The 18,411-nt window shown below is 41.9% G+C and overlaps 1 protein-coding gene across 1 annotated transcript; it reads left to right on the top strand.

The window, feature by feature from the left end:
* The first annotated feature begins 2,670 nt into the window (after positions 1-2,670).
* Positions 2,671-16,996, top strand: tekt3 (tektin 3). Its single transcript, XM_024387304.2, has 7 exons — positions 2,671-3,260; positions 6,875-6,958; positions 7,065-7,135; positions 8,147-8,290; positions 10,743-10,965; positions 16,463-16,617; positions 16,752-16,996. Exons 1-7 carry the CDS (start codon positions 2,676-2,678, stop codon positions 16,966-16,968), a joined length of 1,479 nt encoding a protein of 492 aa, XP_024243072.1. The 5' UTR covers positions 2,671-2,675; the 3' UTR covers positions 16,969-16,996.
* The last annotated feature ends 1,415 nt before the right edge of the window (positions 16,997-18,411 follow it).

Genomic DNA, 18,411 nt, shown 5'->3' with positions numbered 1-18,411 from the left:
GGCGTGTGGAAGGGAGTGGGTGAGTGGAAAGGAAAGTAGTGGGCGTGTGGAAGGGAGTGGGTGAGTGGATTAGGAAAGTAGTGGGCGTGTGGAAGGGAGTGGGTGAGTGGAAAGGAAAGTAGTGGATATGTGGAAGGGAGTGGGTGAGTGGAAAGGAAAGTAGTGGGCGTGTGGAAGGGAGTGGGTGAGTGGATTAGGAAAGTAGTGGGCGTGTGGAAGGGAGTGGGTGAGTGGAAAGGAAAGTAGTGGGCGTGTGGAAGGGAGTGGGTGAGTGGAAAGGAAAGTAGTGGGCGTGTGGAAGGGAGTGGGTGAGTGGATTAGGAAAGTAGTGGGTGTGTGGAAGGGAGTGGGTGAGTGGAAAGGAAAGTAGTGGGTGTGTGGAAGGGAGTGGGTGAGTGGAAAGGAAAGTAGTGGATATGTGGAAGGGAGTGGGTGAGTGGATTAGGAAAGTAGTGGGCGTGTGGAAGGGAGTGGGTGAGTGGATTAGGAAAGTAGTGGGCGTGTGGAAGGGAGTGGGTGAGTGGAAAGCGCTCTGCTATATGTTAGAAGGTTTTGATTGAGCAGAGTTTTATTTGTTTAGTTTCTTACCACTCAACTACCGTACACTGAGCTACGATATGTGTTTTGAAGCCAGAGGATTTATTTATTTTATTTAACCTTTATTTAACCAGGAAGGGCTCATTGAGATTTTAAATCTATTTTTCAAGAGCGTCCTGACCAAGATAGGCAGCACCAAGTCATGACACAATTACAGACAGACAACATGAAAAACTACAGGTAGTCTAGTAAAAAAACAGAATTCACAAGAGTATAACAAAATCATAAAACAGCAAATTAAAAACATTGACAGGTCAGGGAATCAGCCTCAAAATCCTTCATCAATGATTTAAAAACACCAATCGGGACAAGTTCCTCCAGTTTAAAAGTATTTTGTAAGGCGAGTACATAGAAACCCTTTTAACAAATTCAGTTCGGACCTTTTGAACAGTTAGCAGGATTAAGTCCTGCGAACGAAGAGAGTACCAACCACATTTCTGAACAATAAAAATGCCTAAATAAAATGGTTGTAAATACAAAAGGGCTTTGTAAATAAAAGTATACCAATGACTGAGCCTACGATTGACTAAAGAAGGCCAGCCAACCCTTGTATATAATGTACAATGGTGCGTAAGGGTTTTGCAGTTCAAAATAAATCTGAGTCGTAATTTCACTGTTGGTTTTACACAAAGAATGGTACATTGTCGGTTATCAAACTGGCAATTGTTTATTTTTTATAAAAAGTACTGACGATGGGTGCACTGTTTCCTTATGTGTTGTACAGTATGTGTGTGCTTACTGTGAATGTCAGCCTAACTAATACAGTAGGTAGCTACTTCTCATGCTATTGCCGGTCAGTAGTGCTTGTTAAGCTGGAGCGAAGGGCACTGTGTCCCAGTGTTGTTGCCATTCTTTCCCTCCCCATTGAGTAGTAAACTGTATGTATCTATCAAGATGACATCTAGATGGTTATCAACCTTAGTTATTTCTTGTGTAGGCCTACTTGAAATAAAATCATGGGAAGGAGAAAAATTGGCAACTTCAGCAACAGATAGCGACACAATGGTGATACCAAAGATATTTACAAGTAATCCAAGATTGTTCATCTGTGTCGTTATCAATGGGAGCAAATTAAGCATAGTGGACAGAACAAGCAAGGAGGTGGCCAGAGCCAAGCACGAGCTAGCGAGATCCTTTGGCGCTTGATAGGATGTTTTTGCATATTTCCATTGGGGAACACCTTCTCTGTAAAGTGAGTGAGCACAATAACTCAGTTCACCCTTGCACTCCTTGTAAACAACGCAAAGGTTCACGTCTACAAACCTTAATGCACTATTTTCGTAACAGATTATAGTTTTGACAACAGAAAACTGAATAGAGCTCAGGCTTTTATTTGATGAGAAAATCAGCCGAATGTTGGACCAGTTCCATCTCGCTGCAGACTCTCTCACTGATGGCCACTGGGCTTCCTCTCCTCACCATATTGGTGGGGAGTAAAAATGTCAACCGGATGCTTGAGAATTATACATCCAGTGAAACATCTGGCCCCTTGTTCTAGCTGTCGTGATAACCAGTAGGAAGCATGTCGGCAGGCACGTCAATACAACAACGGTGAACTGGTCGCCGGCTTATCGGCTCCTTGTGTAGCCGAATCAGTCACGCAATTACCTGATTCGCTTTCCATACACCCACTCCTTTCGACATACCCACTTGCCTATACTCCCGTTGCCATATTGGGCTGCTTCTACCTATACTTGTGGAAACTGCCGAGCAAGTATAGCATCATCACTTCAGATTTTTGTATCTTATTGCCTTCAAAGATTCTCAATTAAATCAGTCGTCATGACATGTTTAGTAAAACATTTGTTGACTGCAAACGACGATAGAATGACTCAACTGTTTGACAGATAATCATCAATTTATTGCCAAAATGGCTAAATCACGACTCTTTTTCAATCCTAGAAGACATTAGAATGTGTTGGTCTTGTGAAAATATAAGAGACAGATACCAATCTTTCTCAGTCTTATAAAGACTTAATGATAACAGATGACATGTGATATGCAAAATACACTAATACACAGATCCAATATTGCATGTTTTCAGGAGAAAATAAGAGCCTTGAGAGGAAGAGCGACAAATGGAGCTAATGGGATCCACCTTGACGGCGGAGTACACCCGACCCAAAACCAGCCAATACTTCCCAGCCATCTCCAACATGGTGTCCTCCTACCGGAGCAACCAGCCTGTGCTGGCCATGAACCCCAGTGCCAACCAGCCCTGGAGGACTAACGCCTACTACCGCACAGGCAGCACTGCAGCCATCCCCTCCCTCTCCTCCATCCAGAGGGAGAACCTAGGCTTCGACCTGGTCCGGGCCAAGACCATGTTCTACCCGTCAAACCGGTCAGCCATGATCACCCGCTACACCCCAGACGACTGGTACAAGTCCAACCAGAGCAACTACCGTGAGTCGGAGTCGTCCAGGAACAGTGCGGAGCGGCTGAGGAGGGATACCATCAGGTTGATGCAGGATAAAGAGCAGCTGACAAGGAGGACCCAGGAGACCACCAGTAAGAACATCGGGGAACGCCTCAACGACATCAGTTTCTGGAAGTCAGAGTTGAACCATGAGATAGACAACATGGTGAGCGAGATCATGGCCCTCACTGAGGTGAAGAGAAGGCTGGAGAGAGCCCTGCAGGAGACCGAGGGGCCTCTGCAGGTAATGGTGTGTGTGCGTGCGTGCATGCGCGCTTGCACGTGTGCGTGCTAAGCTCTATGTAAGAGTGTCCTGTAACTCCAACAGTACACAATGCATTCACACAGAAATGCAGATTGTACAGTATAGAGCATAACAAACTCCATCTCCAGTGCACCTATTTAATCATCCATGCATGTCACTTACTCAACACAGGATCTTACTGTGTCTGATGGTGGTGGATAAAGTGACAGTAGAGTTATTGGTTCTTCACACCACTTCAGAGCAGATGGGGTCATCATTCACAATACTCTAAATTAGGTCACACGTGTCCTGTTAAGGTTGCTGGGCAACCAGGCAACCTTCCACAGAACAGCACCGGTGGTCATTTGTCCTAACCCAAAGTTCTTTGGGGTGTATAGTAGCGTCAACTTGATCTGGCTGGAGATCTGGTGACATGAAGGACCCACACATGGTAGTGGAGATCAGGTAGCAATAGATCGTTTTCAGAGAGGACCTCTAATAAGTAATTGGAACCTATGAAAAGAATGTATACTCACTGTATAGAGAGTCATACCAATCAAATCATAATTTGTGTATATACAGTACCAGTCAAAAGTCTGGACACACCTACTTGAATCAAGTGGAGAAGATGCAGGTCTCCCTCTACAATATTCACCCAAAGAATACTCTTTGTTTCAAGATTATTTTTCCCGTTGAAACTCTAACACGTTCAAAGCTGAATACTAGAGCAATATTTCTAACATAGAATGTTGAGAATGGTCAGAGGCGATCTATAGAACACTAATGTAAATTGTATTTGTTATTTTGTGATGTCATTAAAAATGGTATAAAGGAAATACTGTAATTTGGAAAGTATACCCACTACATGTGCAAAGTTTCCATGCTATGCATTGTGCATGTCATTTGAAAAATGATTAGTGTTTTTGTTAACAGAGGGATGTGATCAAATCAAATCAAACTTTTTGTCACATGCGCCGAATACAACAACTATAGACCTTTCTGTGAAATGCTAACTTACAAGCCCTTAACCAACAGTGCAGTTCAAGAAGAGTTAAGACAATATTTACCAAATAAACTAAGTAAAAAATAATAAAGAGTAACACAATAAAATAACAATAACGAGGCTATATACAGGGGGTACCGGTACCGAGTCAGTGTGCGGAGGTACAGGTTAGATGAGGTAAATTGTACATGTAGATAGAGGTGAAGTGACGATGCACAGATGATAAACAGCGAGTAGCTGTCAATGTAAATAAATAGTGGCCATTTAATTAATTGTTCAGCAGTCTTATAGATTGGGAGTAGAAGCTATTAAGGAGCCTTTTGGTCCTAGACTTGGCACTCCGGTACCGCTTGCCGTGATTTGAGAAACTATAAGAGATAATTGTTTTACATTACTTTGTACAAGTGACAAGTCACGCCCCCGAGTGAGGTCAGAGCGTGTGTCAATCTGACGGAACCAAACTGTGTAAATCACTGGTGCAACTGATTAGCTGTCCTAAGTAAAGTATCTTCGAAAGCAAATTTAAGTAGGACCATCCTACTACTCTGCTCAAACCATCGTATTATGCTACTCTCATCACCCCACTGGGAACCATCGACCCGGCTGGCTAGGCTATCCTCAAAGAAGCATCTTCATGAGTGAATGGAAGGAACAGAAACTCTGTTGTCCTGTTCAGATTTACATGACAAGTCACTGGATACCAGACAACTACAGAAGAGAACAACAATAGAAGACTTGTTGGAACCCTTTTGGAGAGTCTTTGTCCCTATCTGAGGCCCTGAGCACTTTGGAGCAGGTTTTCATCAAGGATCTCTCTGTACTTTGCTCCGTTTTTCTTTCCCTCAAGCCTGACTAGTCTCCCAGTCCCTGCCGCTAAAACATACCCACAGCATGATGCTGCAACCACTATTTTTCACCATAGGAATGGTGCCAGGTTTCCTCCAGACGTGACGCTTGGCATTCAAAGATGCCTTTTGGCAAATTCCAAGCAGGCTGTCGTGCCTTTTACTGAAGTGTAGCTTCCGTCTGGCCACTCTACCATTAAGGCCTGTTTGGTAGAGTGCTGCAGAGATGGTTGTCCTTCTGGAAGGTTCTCCCATCTCCAGAGAAGAACTTTGGAGCTCTGTCAGAGTGACCATCGAGTTCTTGGTCACCTCTCAGACCAAGGCCTTTCGCCCCAATTGCTCAGTTTGGCAGGGAGAGTCTTGGTGGTTCCAAACGATGAAGGCCACTGTGTTCTTGGGGACCTTCAATGCTGCAGACATTCTTTGGTACCCTTCCCTGGATCTGTGCCTCGACACAATCCTGTCTCGGAGCTCTAAGGACAATCATTCGAACTATTGGCTTTGTTTTTGCTCTGACATGCACTGTGAACTGTGGGACCTTATATAGACAGGCGTATGCCAAAATCATGTCCAATCAATTGAATTTACCACAGATGGACTCCAATCGAGTTGTAGAAACATCAAGGATAACCAATGGAAACAGGATGCATCTGAGCTCAATTTTGAGACTCATAACAAAGGGTTTGAATACTTATATAAATAAGGTTTTTCAGGTTTTTTATTTTCATAAATTCGAATCAGTTTTTCACTTTTTCATTATGGGGTTTGGGGGGAGATCGAAGAGGAATACTTTCCAAATGCACTGTAAATCAGGAATGCAGACAGGCTAGCTCATTATATCTGTATGAATCAAATCAAATCAAATCAAATCAAATTTATTTATATAGCCCTTCGTACATCAGCTGATATCTCAAAGTGCTGTACAGAAACCCAGCCTAAAACCCCAAACAGCAAGCAATGCAGGTGTAGAAGCACGGAGTGACTGTGTCCAACACAATACCCCCTGTTGTTATGTTGGACACATAATGACCAAAAAGAGGATGTTATTTTTCTCAATGACATGTAAAAAATTAAAAATTAAAAGTTGAAGGAAATACATTACTACACAACAAAACCCCTAACTAAATCAAGCCTGAGGGTCTTGTAAGTATAAAAGCAAGGCTTGCTTTCATGTAATAAAAAACATTGAAAAGATAGTGGAATGGGATAATGTCTTACTGTGTTGTGTGAAGAATCAAATACTTACCGTGTATGCGGTACAAATCCCATCATTGTGGGAGCACCTCCTGTAAGAGTATAAATTAGGCTGTTTGAGAAGGTTTGCATTCGAAGACACCTGCCTACACATTGTTTCAAGTACAACAGACCAACATACCTACTTCAGTAGGTCAGAGCTGTGTTCTGGAAAATCTGGGTAGAGAATGGGTGGAGTGGGCATTGTGGTGTGCATGTGAATTTCCATTATTTTTCAGCTTCAGACCAATGCCTAATTTTCAGCTAAAACATTGTTTTTTGTTTTTAATATTAGATAACGTAGAGTTATTTGGCCATTAGATTGGAAGACCATCCTTCTACCACACCAGACTCTGTCTGTACTTTACACTACTGCACTAATATATTTCCTATATAGTGCCTGCTTTGGGCCAGAGCCCATCGGGCTCTAATCAAAAGTAGTGCACGATGGGCCCTGGTCAAAAGTAATTCACCATGTAGGGGAATAGGGTGCCATTCGGGACACTAAATTAATATTGTGTGACCATCAACAGGTGTCCCAAGAATGCCTGTATCACAGAGAGAAGCGAATGTCCATTGATCTGGTTCACGACAACGTGGAGAAAGATCTCATAAGGGTACAAACAAAGACATGTCAATACAATCATGACTTATGACTATTAATCCTAATGATCAGAACCTTATTAACTGAACTGATACCTGTTTTGCTCATTATGTAACCAGGAAGTGGAGACCATTAAGTCATGCCAGGAGAGGATGAGGAGACATCTAGACAAAGCGATCGCTCAACTAGCGTGAGTCTACACTCCTAGAGTATGGACAGGACTACTGTATAATAGGCCTTCACTGTTTGAAAACTACATAGCAAATCCTCCAGTGTAAAAAAAAGAGAGAAATCAACACAGAGTGTTAAATCAACACTGACTGTGTTAAGTCTGTGGACCCATATAGACACCAGGACCGTATTAAAATACATACTGTTTGGTGTACAGCCTTATTCAAATATTTCCCAGAGTGCCTTGCCTTTCGTGTAAATTGTATTACCACTCATGACTATATTTGTTAGGGACAGTGACATGTTTGTTGCATTCATCCATTTTCAGTCCTATGGACTTCACCAAGTGAGATCCTAAGTGAGTAAGTTATTTTTTTTAGTATTTAACACAATACCATACGTATTTCATAAGGCCTTATATTATTAAGGAGCAAGTTCTACCCTAAAACTCATACGCATCACTTTGAACCAAAACCATGCCCATCATTATCATATTTCCAAGCATGCTCTATAGCAGGTTGATTTTGAGAATTGTTTACTTCAATATCTATGTTTGTGCATAATTGATTGGTTACTCTTATACTTCACAAAGATAAATCCCATATTAGAATCTGAACTCTGGCTAGTTTCCAGTAGGAACCACCCAAAACATTGTAAGACAGCATTATGTGACCTGCGGGTAGGGTTGCAAAAAAAACCTGGCAGCTTCATTAAATAGTACGCGCAAAACACCAGTCTCAACATCAACAGTGAAGAGGCAACTCTGGGATGCTGGCCTTCTAGGCAGAGTTACTCTGTCCAGTGTCTGTGTTCTTTTGCCCATATTAATCTCTTCTTTTTATGGGCCAGTCTGAGATATGGCTTTTTCTTTGCAACTCTGCCTAGAAGGCCAGCATCCCGGAGTCGCCTCTTCACTGTTGACATTGAGACTGGCTCATACTTGCACATAACACAATAAAACATTAAACCTGTCGGCGCAACGTCAAGTGTTAAAGTGTTACTATGCCTCTGTGTGTGTTACTTCCATCAGGTCAAACCGAGCAGCTCAGCATGAGCTGGAGAGAGACCTCAGTGACAAGGTGACAGCCCAGAGAATAGACAATAGGTGTCACCATCTCAGGAATGCGTCAGACGGGATCAGCTACTACAGAGGGATCGAGAGACTGGACCCATCGTAAGTCATACCTACCCACTACTTTAGATGTGGACGTTATACAGCTTTGTGAATGAAAAGGGAGATACTGTATATGCTGTGAAAGGGACCGCCCCCTCAGTCATGAACATTGTAAAACTTTTTCATGATCTTCAAGTGCGAAAACTATCAAAAATGAAAACAATAAAAAATCTTAACAAAAGGCGTCTGGTAGAAGTAAATTAATCCACAAAAAAACAGATACAATTGTAGATACAGTTGAAATCGGAAGTTTACATACACTTAGTTTGGAGTCATTAAAACTCGTTTCAGGACTGGTGCACTTCACAAAATAGATGGCATCATGAGGGAAGACAATTATGTGGATATTGTGCAGCCACATCTCAAGACATCAGTAAGGAAGTTAAAGCTTCGGAAATGGGTCTTCCGAATGGACAATGACCCCAAGCATACTTCCAAAGTTGGGGCAAAATGGCTTAAGGACAACAAAGTCAAGTTATTGGAGTGGCCATCACAAAGCGCTGACCTCAAGCCTATAGATAATTTGTGGGCAGAACTGGAAAAGTGTGTGGGAGCAAGGAGGCCGACAAAACCTGACACCAGCTCTGTCAGGAGGAATGGGCCAAAATTCACCCAACTTATTGTGGGAAGCTTGTGGAAGGCTACCCGAAATGTTTGACCCAAGTTAAACAATTTCAAGGCAATGCTACCAAATACTAATTGAGTGTATGTAAACCTCTGACTCACTGGGAATGTGATGAAAGTAATACAAGCTGAAATAAATCATTCTCTCTACAATTATTTTGACATTTCACATTTTTTTTATTTTAGTGGTGATCCTAACTGACCTAAGACAGGGAATTTATACTAGGATTAAATGTCAGGAATTGTGAAAAACTGAGTTTAAATGTATTTGGCTAGGGTGTATGTAAACTTCCGACTTCAAGGATGAATCAGACTTGTGGAGGTCTACATTTTGTCTTCTGAGGTCTTGGCTGATTTCTTTTGATTTTCCTATGATGTCAAGCAAAGAGGCACTGAGTTTGAAATGGGGCCTTGAAATACATCCACAGGTACACCTCCAATTGACTCAAATTATGTCAATTAGCCTATCAGAAGCTTCTAAAGCCATGACATTATTTTCTGGAATTTTCCAAACTGTTTAAAGGCACAGACAACTTAGTGTATGTAAACTTCTGACCCACTGGAATTGTGATACAGTGAATTATAAGTGAAATAATCTATCTATAAACAATTGTTGGAAAAATGACTTGTGTCATGCACGAAGTAGATGTCCTAACCGACTTGCCAAAACTATAGTTTGTAAACAAGAAATTTGTGGAGTGGTTGAAAAACGAGTTATAATGACTCCAACCTAAGTGTATGTAAACTTCAGACTTCAACTGTATAATCTGTTGATTTATTGTATAGCAGATGTAACAGATATACATGCCACCCCTATCTTCATCAAAGCTGTGAGGAAGTGATGTAATAAATAAACAGACGCCCTCACTGTAACATTAACAAAATTGTGGGAAAGCACAGCCGGAGGAGGCAAAATACACGGTTTACCGGTGTCCTAGCTAGCTAACTACCGGTGTCGTCCCCTCCTGTGTACTCCGATGGAGAAACAAAGCTTCCTGAAGTATTGCGGTTTTCCAGCCAATCGTGTCAAAAATAGGCTCATTACAAGGCTTTGATCAACACAGTGTACTCTTGTGTGAAAATAATTTACGTCCCACACTCCGTAGCGCATGTGGAGCATAGACTTTTTGTCTTCTACCAAACCAATACCAAACCAATCAGGTGGTTGTTTGATGAAACTAAGCTTTGGACATCACTGATCATGTGTGTCTGATAAAGTAATACAGGCATCGGCACACTGCTTCGAAGTACACTGCTTAGTGATTTCGACACATGCCTCAGAGCTCCTGTATCAAACATAACATCACTACCGGAGGCCCAGCTAACTAGCAAGTACCCAGTGTCGTTCGTCCCCACCTGCCGAACACCTGCCCTTGCTGTAACATTAACAGACCTGCCTTGAAGGCAGTGCTCGGCAGAGTTGCAGGCGGCAATCACACCCTTCTCTGCACTTGTGCAGATACGGTGTGTGACAATGTGAGAGCGAAGTCTTTCATCTCGCTCATCTCAACATCTGCGGTGCTGCTCGTAGCAACCTCATTTTGCTACCTTTATTCTACCTTTAAATGACTGCATTTCCACAAATTGGATGATATTATCTTTAATCCCATTCAAACTAGTACGGGACTGGATATGGAAGTAAAGCAGAAGGGGTCATCACATTCAGATTGTATTGACACAGGTGCTTCACATTTTCTCTGACTATAAAGCACCAATCCCAAATTCAACTCTAGCTCCATCCACCCCAGTGTATCTTCTGCATGCCTTCCAAAAGCATCCCAATTAATTGACCATTGTGTCCATTGTCATTTCTAACCCACTTGACCAGGCTCTCCCTGCCCGACTCGTGGTCAAAGTTCACGGATGACAACATCCTTCACTCCCAGAGCGAGCGGGCAGCTTCCCACAAGCTGCGTGATGTTATTGAGATCCTGCTGAACGTCACGTCCAATGAGATGTGGAAACATTTCAACACGGTCAACGTGGCCTTCACCAACCGCATGTCAGAGACCGCCGACGCCAAGAACAGCCTGCAGACACACCTGGCTAAGGTGACCGACCATTACCTGACCAATGACCATCAAGCTCGTCTTTCATGTTTTATTTATTTTTTGTTTAGTTCCATTCAACTCAGTGAAATGCAGTTTGCGTGTATCTTGTTAAACGTGTGTCTTGTACTTCAACATCAGGTCCAGGGGACAGTAAGGAAGGGGTTATTAACTGCCTGCATACCATAGTTGATGATTTACTGCTGTCTTTGATTGATTTTCCTACTGAAAAAGCAGCATAGACCAGCATAAATTTCAAGCTGTGTTTTTCAGTGGCTATACACAGAGATGCAGGTGTCATTTGGTTAGCTAGCAAGAACTTGACAGACTGCTATACAGTTAGCATATTTGCATTGCAAATTCACTTTGGCTATCTACTCCGATTACAGAGTACTCTTGTTTGAGTGTGCCAGAGCACAGAACAAATTATGAATTTACAAACATGCAACACCTGCTGAATATGACCGGTGTCAGTAAATGTAGGGGGGAAAGTAATAGTTAGTCAAGAACGCTCTAGATATCATGTAAACAGCCTAATCCGCTCTGCATCAAAGAGAAAAATGGCAGAGTGAGGTTCTCTCATTTGTGTTTGGAAGTAGATAGCTAACCAGCTAGCCAACTTTAGCCAGTTAGCTTGGGTGCTTGGTTGGGACAAGTATGCATTGGCAGGCAAGCTGCAGAAGGATGAGGAGGCTACAGTTCCCCATCATTTAGCAGTGCAATTTTGATAGGCAACTAACTGAGAGTGTTTATCTAATGTTCCTTCGTTAGATTTTTGCTCATCTTGCTCTGGCTAGGAATAGTTGTTGATCTTGTTGTTATTGATGTGCATAACTGAGGGAGGGAGAGCCTACATTTTCATGGTTGTTTGATCAATAGGATTGTAAAGTTTCCAAATGTAAGAGGACTCCTGTGGTGTTAACATATTTGCAGAAATCCATTCAGGTCTATATTGTGGCTTTTGGCGAATGTGTTCACCAAAAGAATGTTGTCAGAATTCTTTTTTTTAAAGTGTCATATTCTTCCTGGGGGTGTATATGAACAAATTTTAATAAGATTTCATGTTGCTAAAGTGCTGTTGCTTCCACTTTAAATGCAACAATGTTACACAGACACACACACACACACGTTATTTTCAAAGAGATTATTAACAACAGCAACAGCTTCTGATGGCCTTGCCCATTGCTGACTTAGCTAGCTAGATTTATCTCCCCAGAGACCAGCAAGGAAAAATCCTGATTGGATTTTTTTTCTCTTCTAAATTAACCCTTTCCTTTCCAACAAAACTGAAGGGATTAAATCAGAACTTAATTGAAAATAATAATATAATTATCATTATTATTGTGTTATTAATAATCATTATTTTATAAATCCTTAGCCCTTCTCTGAAGGTGTAGAAGGCTCATTGTGCTCCACTGTGTTTGGGTTAGTAATAATTTGTATAGTGGCTCTATTCTCCCTCAGCCTGCATTTATTCACTATTCTGAATGTCTAAAGAATCCATTGTTCTGAAATATGAACACAGAAATACTGGACATTTTGCACTCTTATTATAGTGGGGATTTGACAAAATTACCATCATGGTCTTTAATTGGACTCGCATTTTCCTTGTCTCGATACAGTCTCGGACCTCTTGTCCCCCTCCCGGTCTCGGTTATGACTCGGTCTCACCCCCCTCCGGCCTTGGTCTTGACACGGATTCGTTTGGCTCTGATCTTGGCCGTGAATCGGTTTCGCTTTAGGTGGTCTCGAACACAACACTGCAGCATGGTCTAGCTTGTCTGACCAGCATGGTCTAGCTGGTTCTGCTGGCCAACCAGCAGGGTCTAGCTGATCAAGCTGGCAAACCAGCCTTTGGTGTGTTTTCGCTGGTAACCAGCCTTCGTTGTGATTTAGCTGGTGACCAGCCTTCATTGTGTTTTTCACTGATGACCATCATTCGCTGTGTTTTGGACACTGGTGACCAGCATAAACTAAAGCAAAACCAGCATAAAGTCACATTATGCTGGCTTGCAAAGTAATGTTTTTAGAGGTCATGAACAGTAAAAATCATGTTTTTCAAGAAACTAGAGGATATTTGAAGGAAACCAGACCAAAGTATGATGACAAAAGTATAAAAAACTACTGTTGCTTCAACATTGATAAAGTTTAAACATAAAGTTACTCGTCCCCTCCCCATGTGAAACACTTGGATTCATTATTACGGGAACAAGGAGAAATTGCCTTAACTCTCATTTTAATACAACGATAGTAACATGATATTCTCTTACCTAATTTAAATAAGTACTGCCTTGTAAATAATATCGGAACAGGCGTTTTTGCAGAGGGTTGTGGTTTATATAGCTAGATAAAGTGCCTTCAGAAAGTATTCATACCCCTTGACTTATTCCACATTTTGTTGTGTTACAGCCTAAATTCAAAATGGAATCAATATATATGTTTTACCTATCTACACAAAATACCCCATTATCACAAATTGAAAACATGATTTTAGACATTTTTGCTATTTTATTGAAAATCAAATTCAGAAATATCAAATTTACATACAGTACCATTCAAAAGTTTGGACACACCTACTCATTCAAGGGTTTTTCTTTACTTTTACTATTTTCTGTATTGTAGAATAATAGTGAAGACATCAAAACTATGAAATAACATATATGGAATCATGTAGTAACCAAAAAAGTGTTAAACAAATCAAAATATATTTTAGATTCTTCAAAGTAGCCACCCATTACCTTGATGATAGCTTTGCACACTCTTGGCATTCTCACAACCAGCTTCAACTGGGATGTTACAACAGTCTTGAAGGAGTTCCCACATATGCTGAAAACTTGCTGGATGCTTTTCCTTCACTCTGTGGTGCAACTCATCCCAAACCAGTTCAAATGGGTTGAGGTTGGGTGATTGTGGAGGCCAGGTCATCTGATGCAGCACTCCATCACTCTCCTTCTTGGTCAAATAGCCCTTAGACAGCCGGGAGGTGTGTTGGGTCATTATCCTGTTGAAAAACAAATTATATTGTTGCAGAATGCTGTGGTAGCCATGCTGGTTAAGTGTTCCTTGAATTTTAAATAAATCACTTAGTGTCACCAGCAAAGCACCCCCACACCATCACAAATTCTCCTCCATGCTTCACGGTGGGAACCACACATACGGAGAGCATCCGTTCACTTACTCTGCGTCACACAAAGACACTGCGGTTGGAACCAAAGATCTCAAATTTTGACAGATTTCCACCGGTCTAATGTCCATTGCTAGTGTTTCTTGGACCAAGCAATCTCTTCTTCTTATTGGTGTCCTTTAGTAGTGGTTTCTTTGCAGCATTTCAACCATGAAGGCCTGATTCACGCAGTCTCCTCAGAAAAGATGATATTGAAATGTGTCTGTTACTTGAACTCTGTGAAGCATTTATTTGGTCTGCAATTTCTGAGTCTGGAATCTCTAATGAACTTATCCTCTGCAGCAGAGATAACTCTGGGTCTTCCTTTCCTGTGGCGGTCCTCATGAGAGCCAGTTTCACCATAGCACTTGATGGTTTTTGCGACTGCACTTGAGGAATCTTTAAAAAAAAATTCAGATTGACTTAGTTATGTGCATCCTTTCAATTACACCCTTCTAATTAACCTGTGGTGAGTTATTCACAATTTTAGATGAACAAATAAGGTTTTATATGTAAGATGGTTAAATAAAGAGCAAAATGATTGATTATTATTATATTATTATTTGTGCCCTGGTCCTATAAGAGCTCTTTGTCACTTCCCACAAGCAGGGTTGTGATAAAAAAGTTCACACACATTCTTATGTTTAATAAATGTATTGTATAGTGTGTGTGTGTGGCAGGCTTACAATGATGGCAAAAAAACCAAATTTGAGAGTGCGGTGACCCTGGTGCTAGAGGGGGTACGCAACTGTAGGTTGAATGTTTGAAGGGGTACGGGACTATAAAAAGTTTGGGATTTTGTACAAAAAGTTTAATCCGACTGGTACAGTAGCTTAGCAGGTCGACAATGGAATACTCAGGGGAATGAGGGTATGATGTCGAATCCTGTTGAAGGCACACTATTTTGAAAATTGTTTTATGTGAAACCACACTGTTGTTAAAATCATTTGTTTTATTTAGTATAGTATACTCTTCTGTGTTAAGCAACCTAAATAATGCCATAAATTCTGTTTTTGAAAAATAGTCAACTTCAAGGCAAAAAAATGAAGCATGATGTATGCAAACCTGGTATTCCAACTGATTATAGGTTACGAAAGTCAATAACTTACTGCTGCGCCACGGAATTTTGATGAAAACAGTGGAGGAAAAAAATGTCTATCTGAAAGTCACAGGCTGCTATTTACTGTTGAACGGCAAATGTCACTCATGTGAACAGCTAATGAAGCGCTGAGTAATGAACTGTTTTTCGGGACAATTTGGTGAAAGCGTCGACGTCTTCAGACAGCCTCGGTTTTCCATCACTAGCGAAAACACAACAAAGGCTGGTCACCAGCCTATGCTGGTTTATGCAATTTTTTTCTCCAGGGTTGTAAACAAACTATTCAAGGGTCTATTGCATTTTCACGTGACATCTTTCATGATAATGGAAATTAAAGGTTTAATCCTATCACATTGCTTTTACTGTTCAATGAGGAGAAAAATAAAACTCCTTTCAGCCCCTTTTACTTTTACTGTCTCACAAGATCAGCGTTTGATGGGCAGAGACATGTGAGTTTGGTGGAGTGATCACCCTCTTCACTGGTCTAGGCCTTATTTTTACTGTAATCGTGTTATGGAACCCAGGCATGCAAACTAATTCACCAAACTTTGTTACTGCTAGGCTAAATAGTCTTGTCAAAAGAAGGACACCAAAAATAGATTTATCTTGCATTGCCTGTGTTCAACACTTTCCACTGATACATACCCTTGGTAATGGAGTAGTAGACACTGGAGCCCATTGTTGTCGAACGGTTAATTGGATGTTGCAGGGCTCTATCCACCTCAGCTGTTCTCTGGGTTTATCCATTGACAGCAGCTATGATGTGAGGCACACAGTCTTTAATAACGCCACTCAGCCAGTCAGTCAGCCAGGGACGGTTCTGAGGAGTGGTTGAGTGATTCAGGGGAATGAGATAACATGATAATGTGATGGTGGGATGAGAAGGAGGAAAGTACTGTACAGTACAGTGTTAATCTGATTTGATCTACAGTTACATTTGGTGTTAGTTTTGCTTTTTCAGAAACCTGCATCTGTACTATACATTTCACATCACCTAACAGTGTGGTATAAATAAAAAATTCTTTGAGTTTCCTAGAACTCTTTACCTCAACCCCTTACACAGCAGGCAAAACTGGTTGCAATGACGTCCATAGCATTATAGACAGTTCCGTTTGTAAACTGGTTGTAACAGCGCCATTTCAACCGCTAGAACTGCTCCATTCCTGACCACTTAAATTCCTCTGTTTCCTTACTTCCTGGATCGTCTCACCATCCCTCTCACCTGTTTCTACTGGCAGACCCTCCAGGAAATCTTCCAGACAGAGATGCTGATAGAGAGTCTGAAGAAGGCTCTGAGGGACAAGGAATGCCCCCTGAAGGTGGCCCAGACCAGGCTGGACGAGAGGACACGCAGGCCCAATGTGGAGCTCTGCAGGGACAACCCACACCACAGGTAGGGCTCGAACATGTTGTGGGTATTTTACAGCCTGTAAAATGAGGGTGTTTTACACGTACATTCCCTTCCTTCTCTGCCATTGACCTCTTCTCCTCCGTTTGTCTTGTCCCTATCCTTATCGCTATTTCCAGACTGGTGGGAGAAGTGAGGGAGATAGAGGACACCATCCACAAGCTGCGTGAGAGACTGATGGAGGCAGAGAACACCCTGCAGAAGCTGGTGAAGACCAAGGCTGCCCTGGAGCATGACCTCTCCATCAAGGCTAACTCCCTGTTCCTGGATCAGGAGAAGTGCATGGGCATAAGGAAGAGCTTCCCCAGCACCCCACGCCTGGTGGGATACACCTAAAGCCATCACATACAGTGCATTCGGAAAGTATTCAGACCCCTTGACTTTTACAGCCTTATTCTAAAATGGATTAAATGTTTTTTCCCTCATCAATCTACACACAATATCCTATAATGAGAAAGCAGATTTTTAGATTTTTTTTCTCATTTATCAAAAACAAAAACTGAAATATCACATTTACAAAAGTATTCAGACCCTTTACCTGTACTTTGGCCGCGACTACAGCCTTGAATCTTCTTGGGTATGATGCTACAAGCTTGGCACAGCTGTATTTGGGGAGTTTCTCCTATTCTTCTCAGCAGATCATCTCAAGCTCTGTCAGATTGGATGGGGAGCGTCGTTGCACAGCAATTTTCAGGTCTCTCCAGAGATGTTCGATTGGGTTCAAGTCTCTGCTCTTGCTGGGTCACTCAAGAACATTCAGAGACTTGTCCCGAAGCCACTTCTGCATTGTCTTGGCTGTGTGCTTAGGGTTGTTGTCCTGTTGGAAAGTGAGTCTTCGCCCATTCTGAGGTCCTGAGGACTGGAGCAGGTTTTCATCAATGCTCTCTCTGTACTTTGCTCGGTTCATCTTTCCCTCTATCTTTACTAGTCTCCCAGTCCTTGCCACTGAAAAACATCCCCACAGAATGATGCTGCCACCACCATACTTCACCGTAGGGATGGTGCCAGGTTTACTTCAGATGTGACGCTTGGCATTCAGGTCAAAGAGTTCAATCTTGGTTTCATCAGACTAGAGAATCTTGTTTCCAAGAGGGGTGTCGTGCCTTTTAATGAGTAGTGGCTTCCCGTCTGGCCACTCTACCATAAAGGCCCGATTGTTGCTGCAGAGATGGTTGTCCTTCTGGAAGGTTCTCCCATCTCCACAGAGGAACTCTGGAGCTCTGTCAGAGTGACATCGAGTTCTTGGTCACCTGCCTGACAAAGGCCCTTCTCACTCAATTGCTCAGTTTGGCCAGGCGGACAGCTTTAGAAAGAGTCCTGGTGGTTCCAAACTTCTTCCATTTAATAATGATGGAGGCCACTGTATTCTTGGGGACCTTCAATGCTGCAGAAATGTTTTGGTACCCTTCCCTAGATCTGTGCCTCGACACAATCCTGTCTCGGAGCTCCACGGACATTTTCTTCGACCTTATGGCTTGGTTTTTGCGCTGACATGCACTGTCAACTGTGAGACCTTATATAGACAGGTGTGTGCCTTTGCAAATCATGTCCAATCAATTGAATTTACCACAGGTGGACTCCAATCAATTTGTAGAACCATCTCAAGGATAATCAATGTAAACAGGGTGCACCTGAGCTCAATGTCGAGTCTCTTAGCAAATAGTCTGAATACTTATGGAAATAAGGAATTTCTGAAAACCGGTTTTCACTTCGTAATTATGGGGTATTGTGTGTAGATTGATGAGGAAAACATTTAATACATTTTAGAATAAGGCTGTA

This window comes from Oncorhynchus tshawytscha, linkage group LG25, assembly GCF_018296145.1.
Source record: "Oncorhynchus tshawytscha isolate Ot180627B linkage group LG25, Otsh_v2.0, whole genome shotgun sequence".
Taxonomy (NCBI): domain Eukaryota; kingdom Metazoa; phylum Chordata; class Actinopteri; order Salmoniformes; family Salmonidae; genus Oncorhynchus; species Oncorhynchus tshawytscha.
This window is presented reverse-complemented; position numbering and strand designations above follow the sequence as displayed.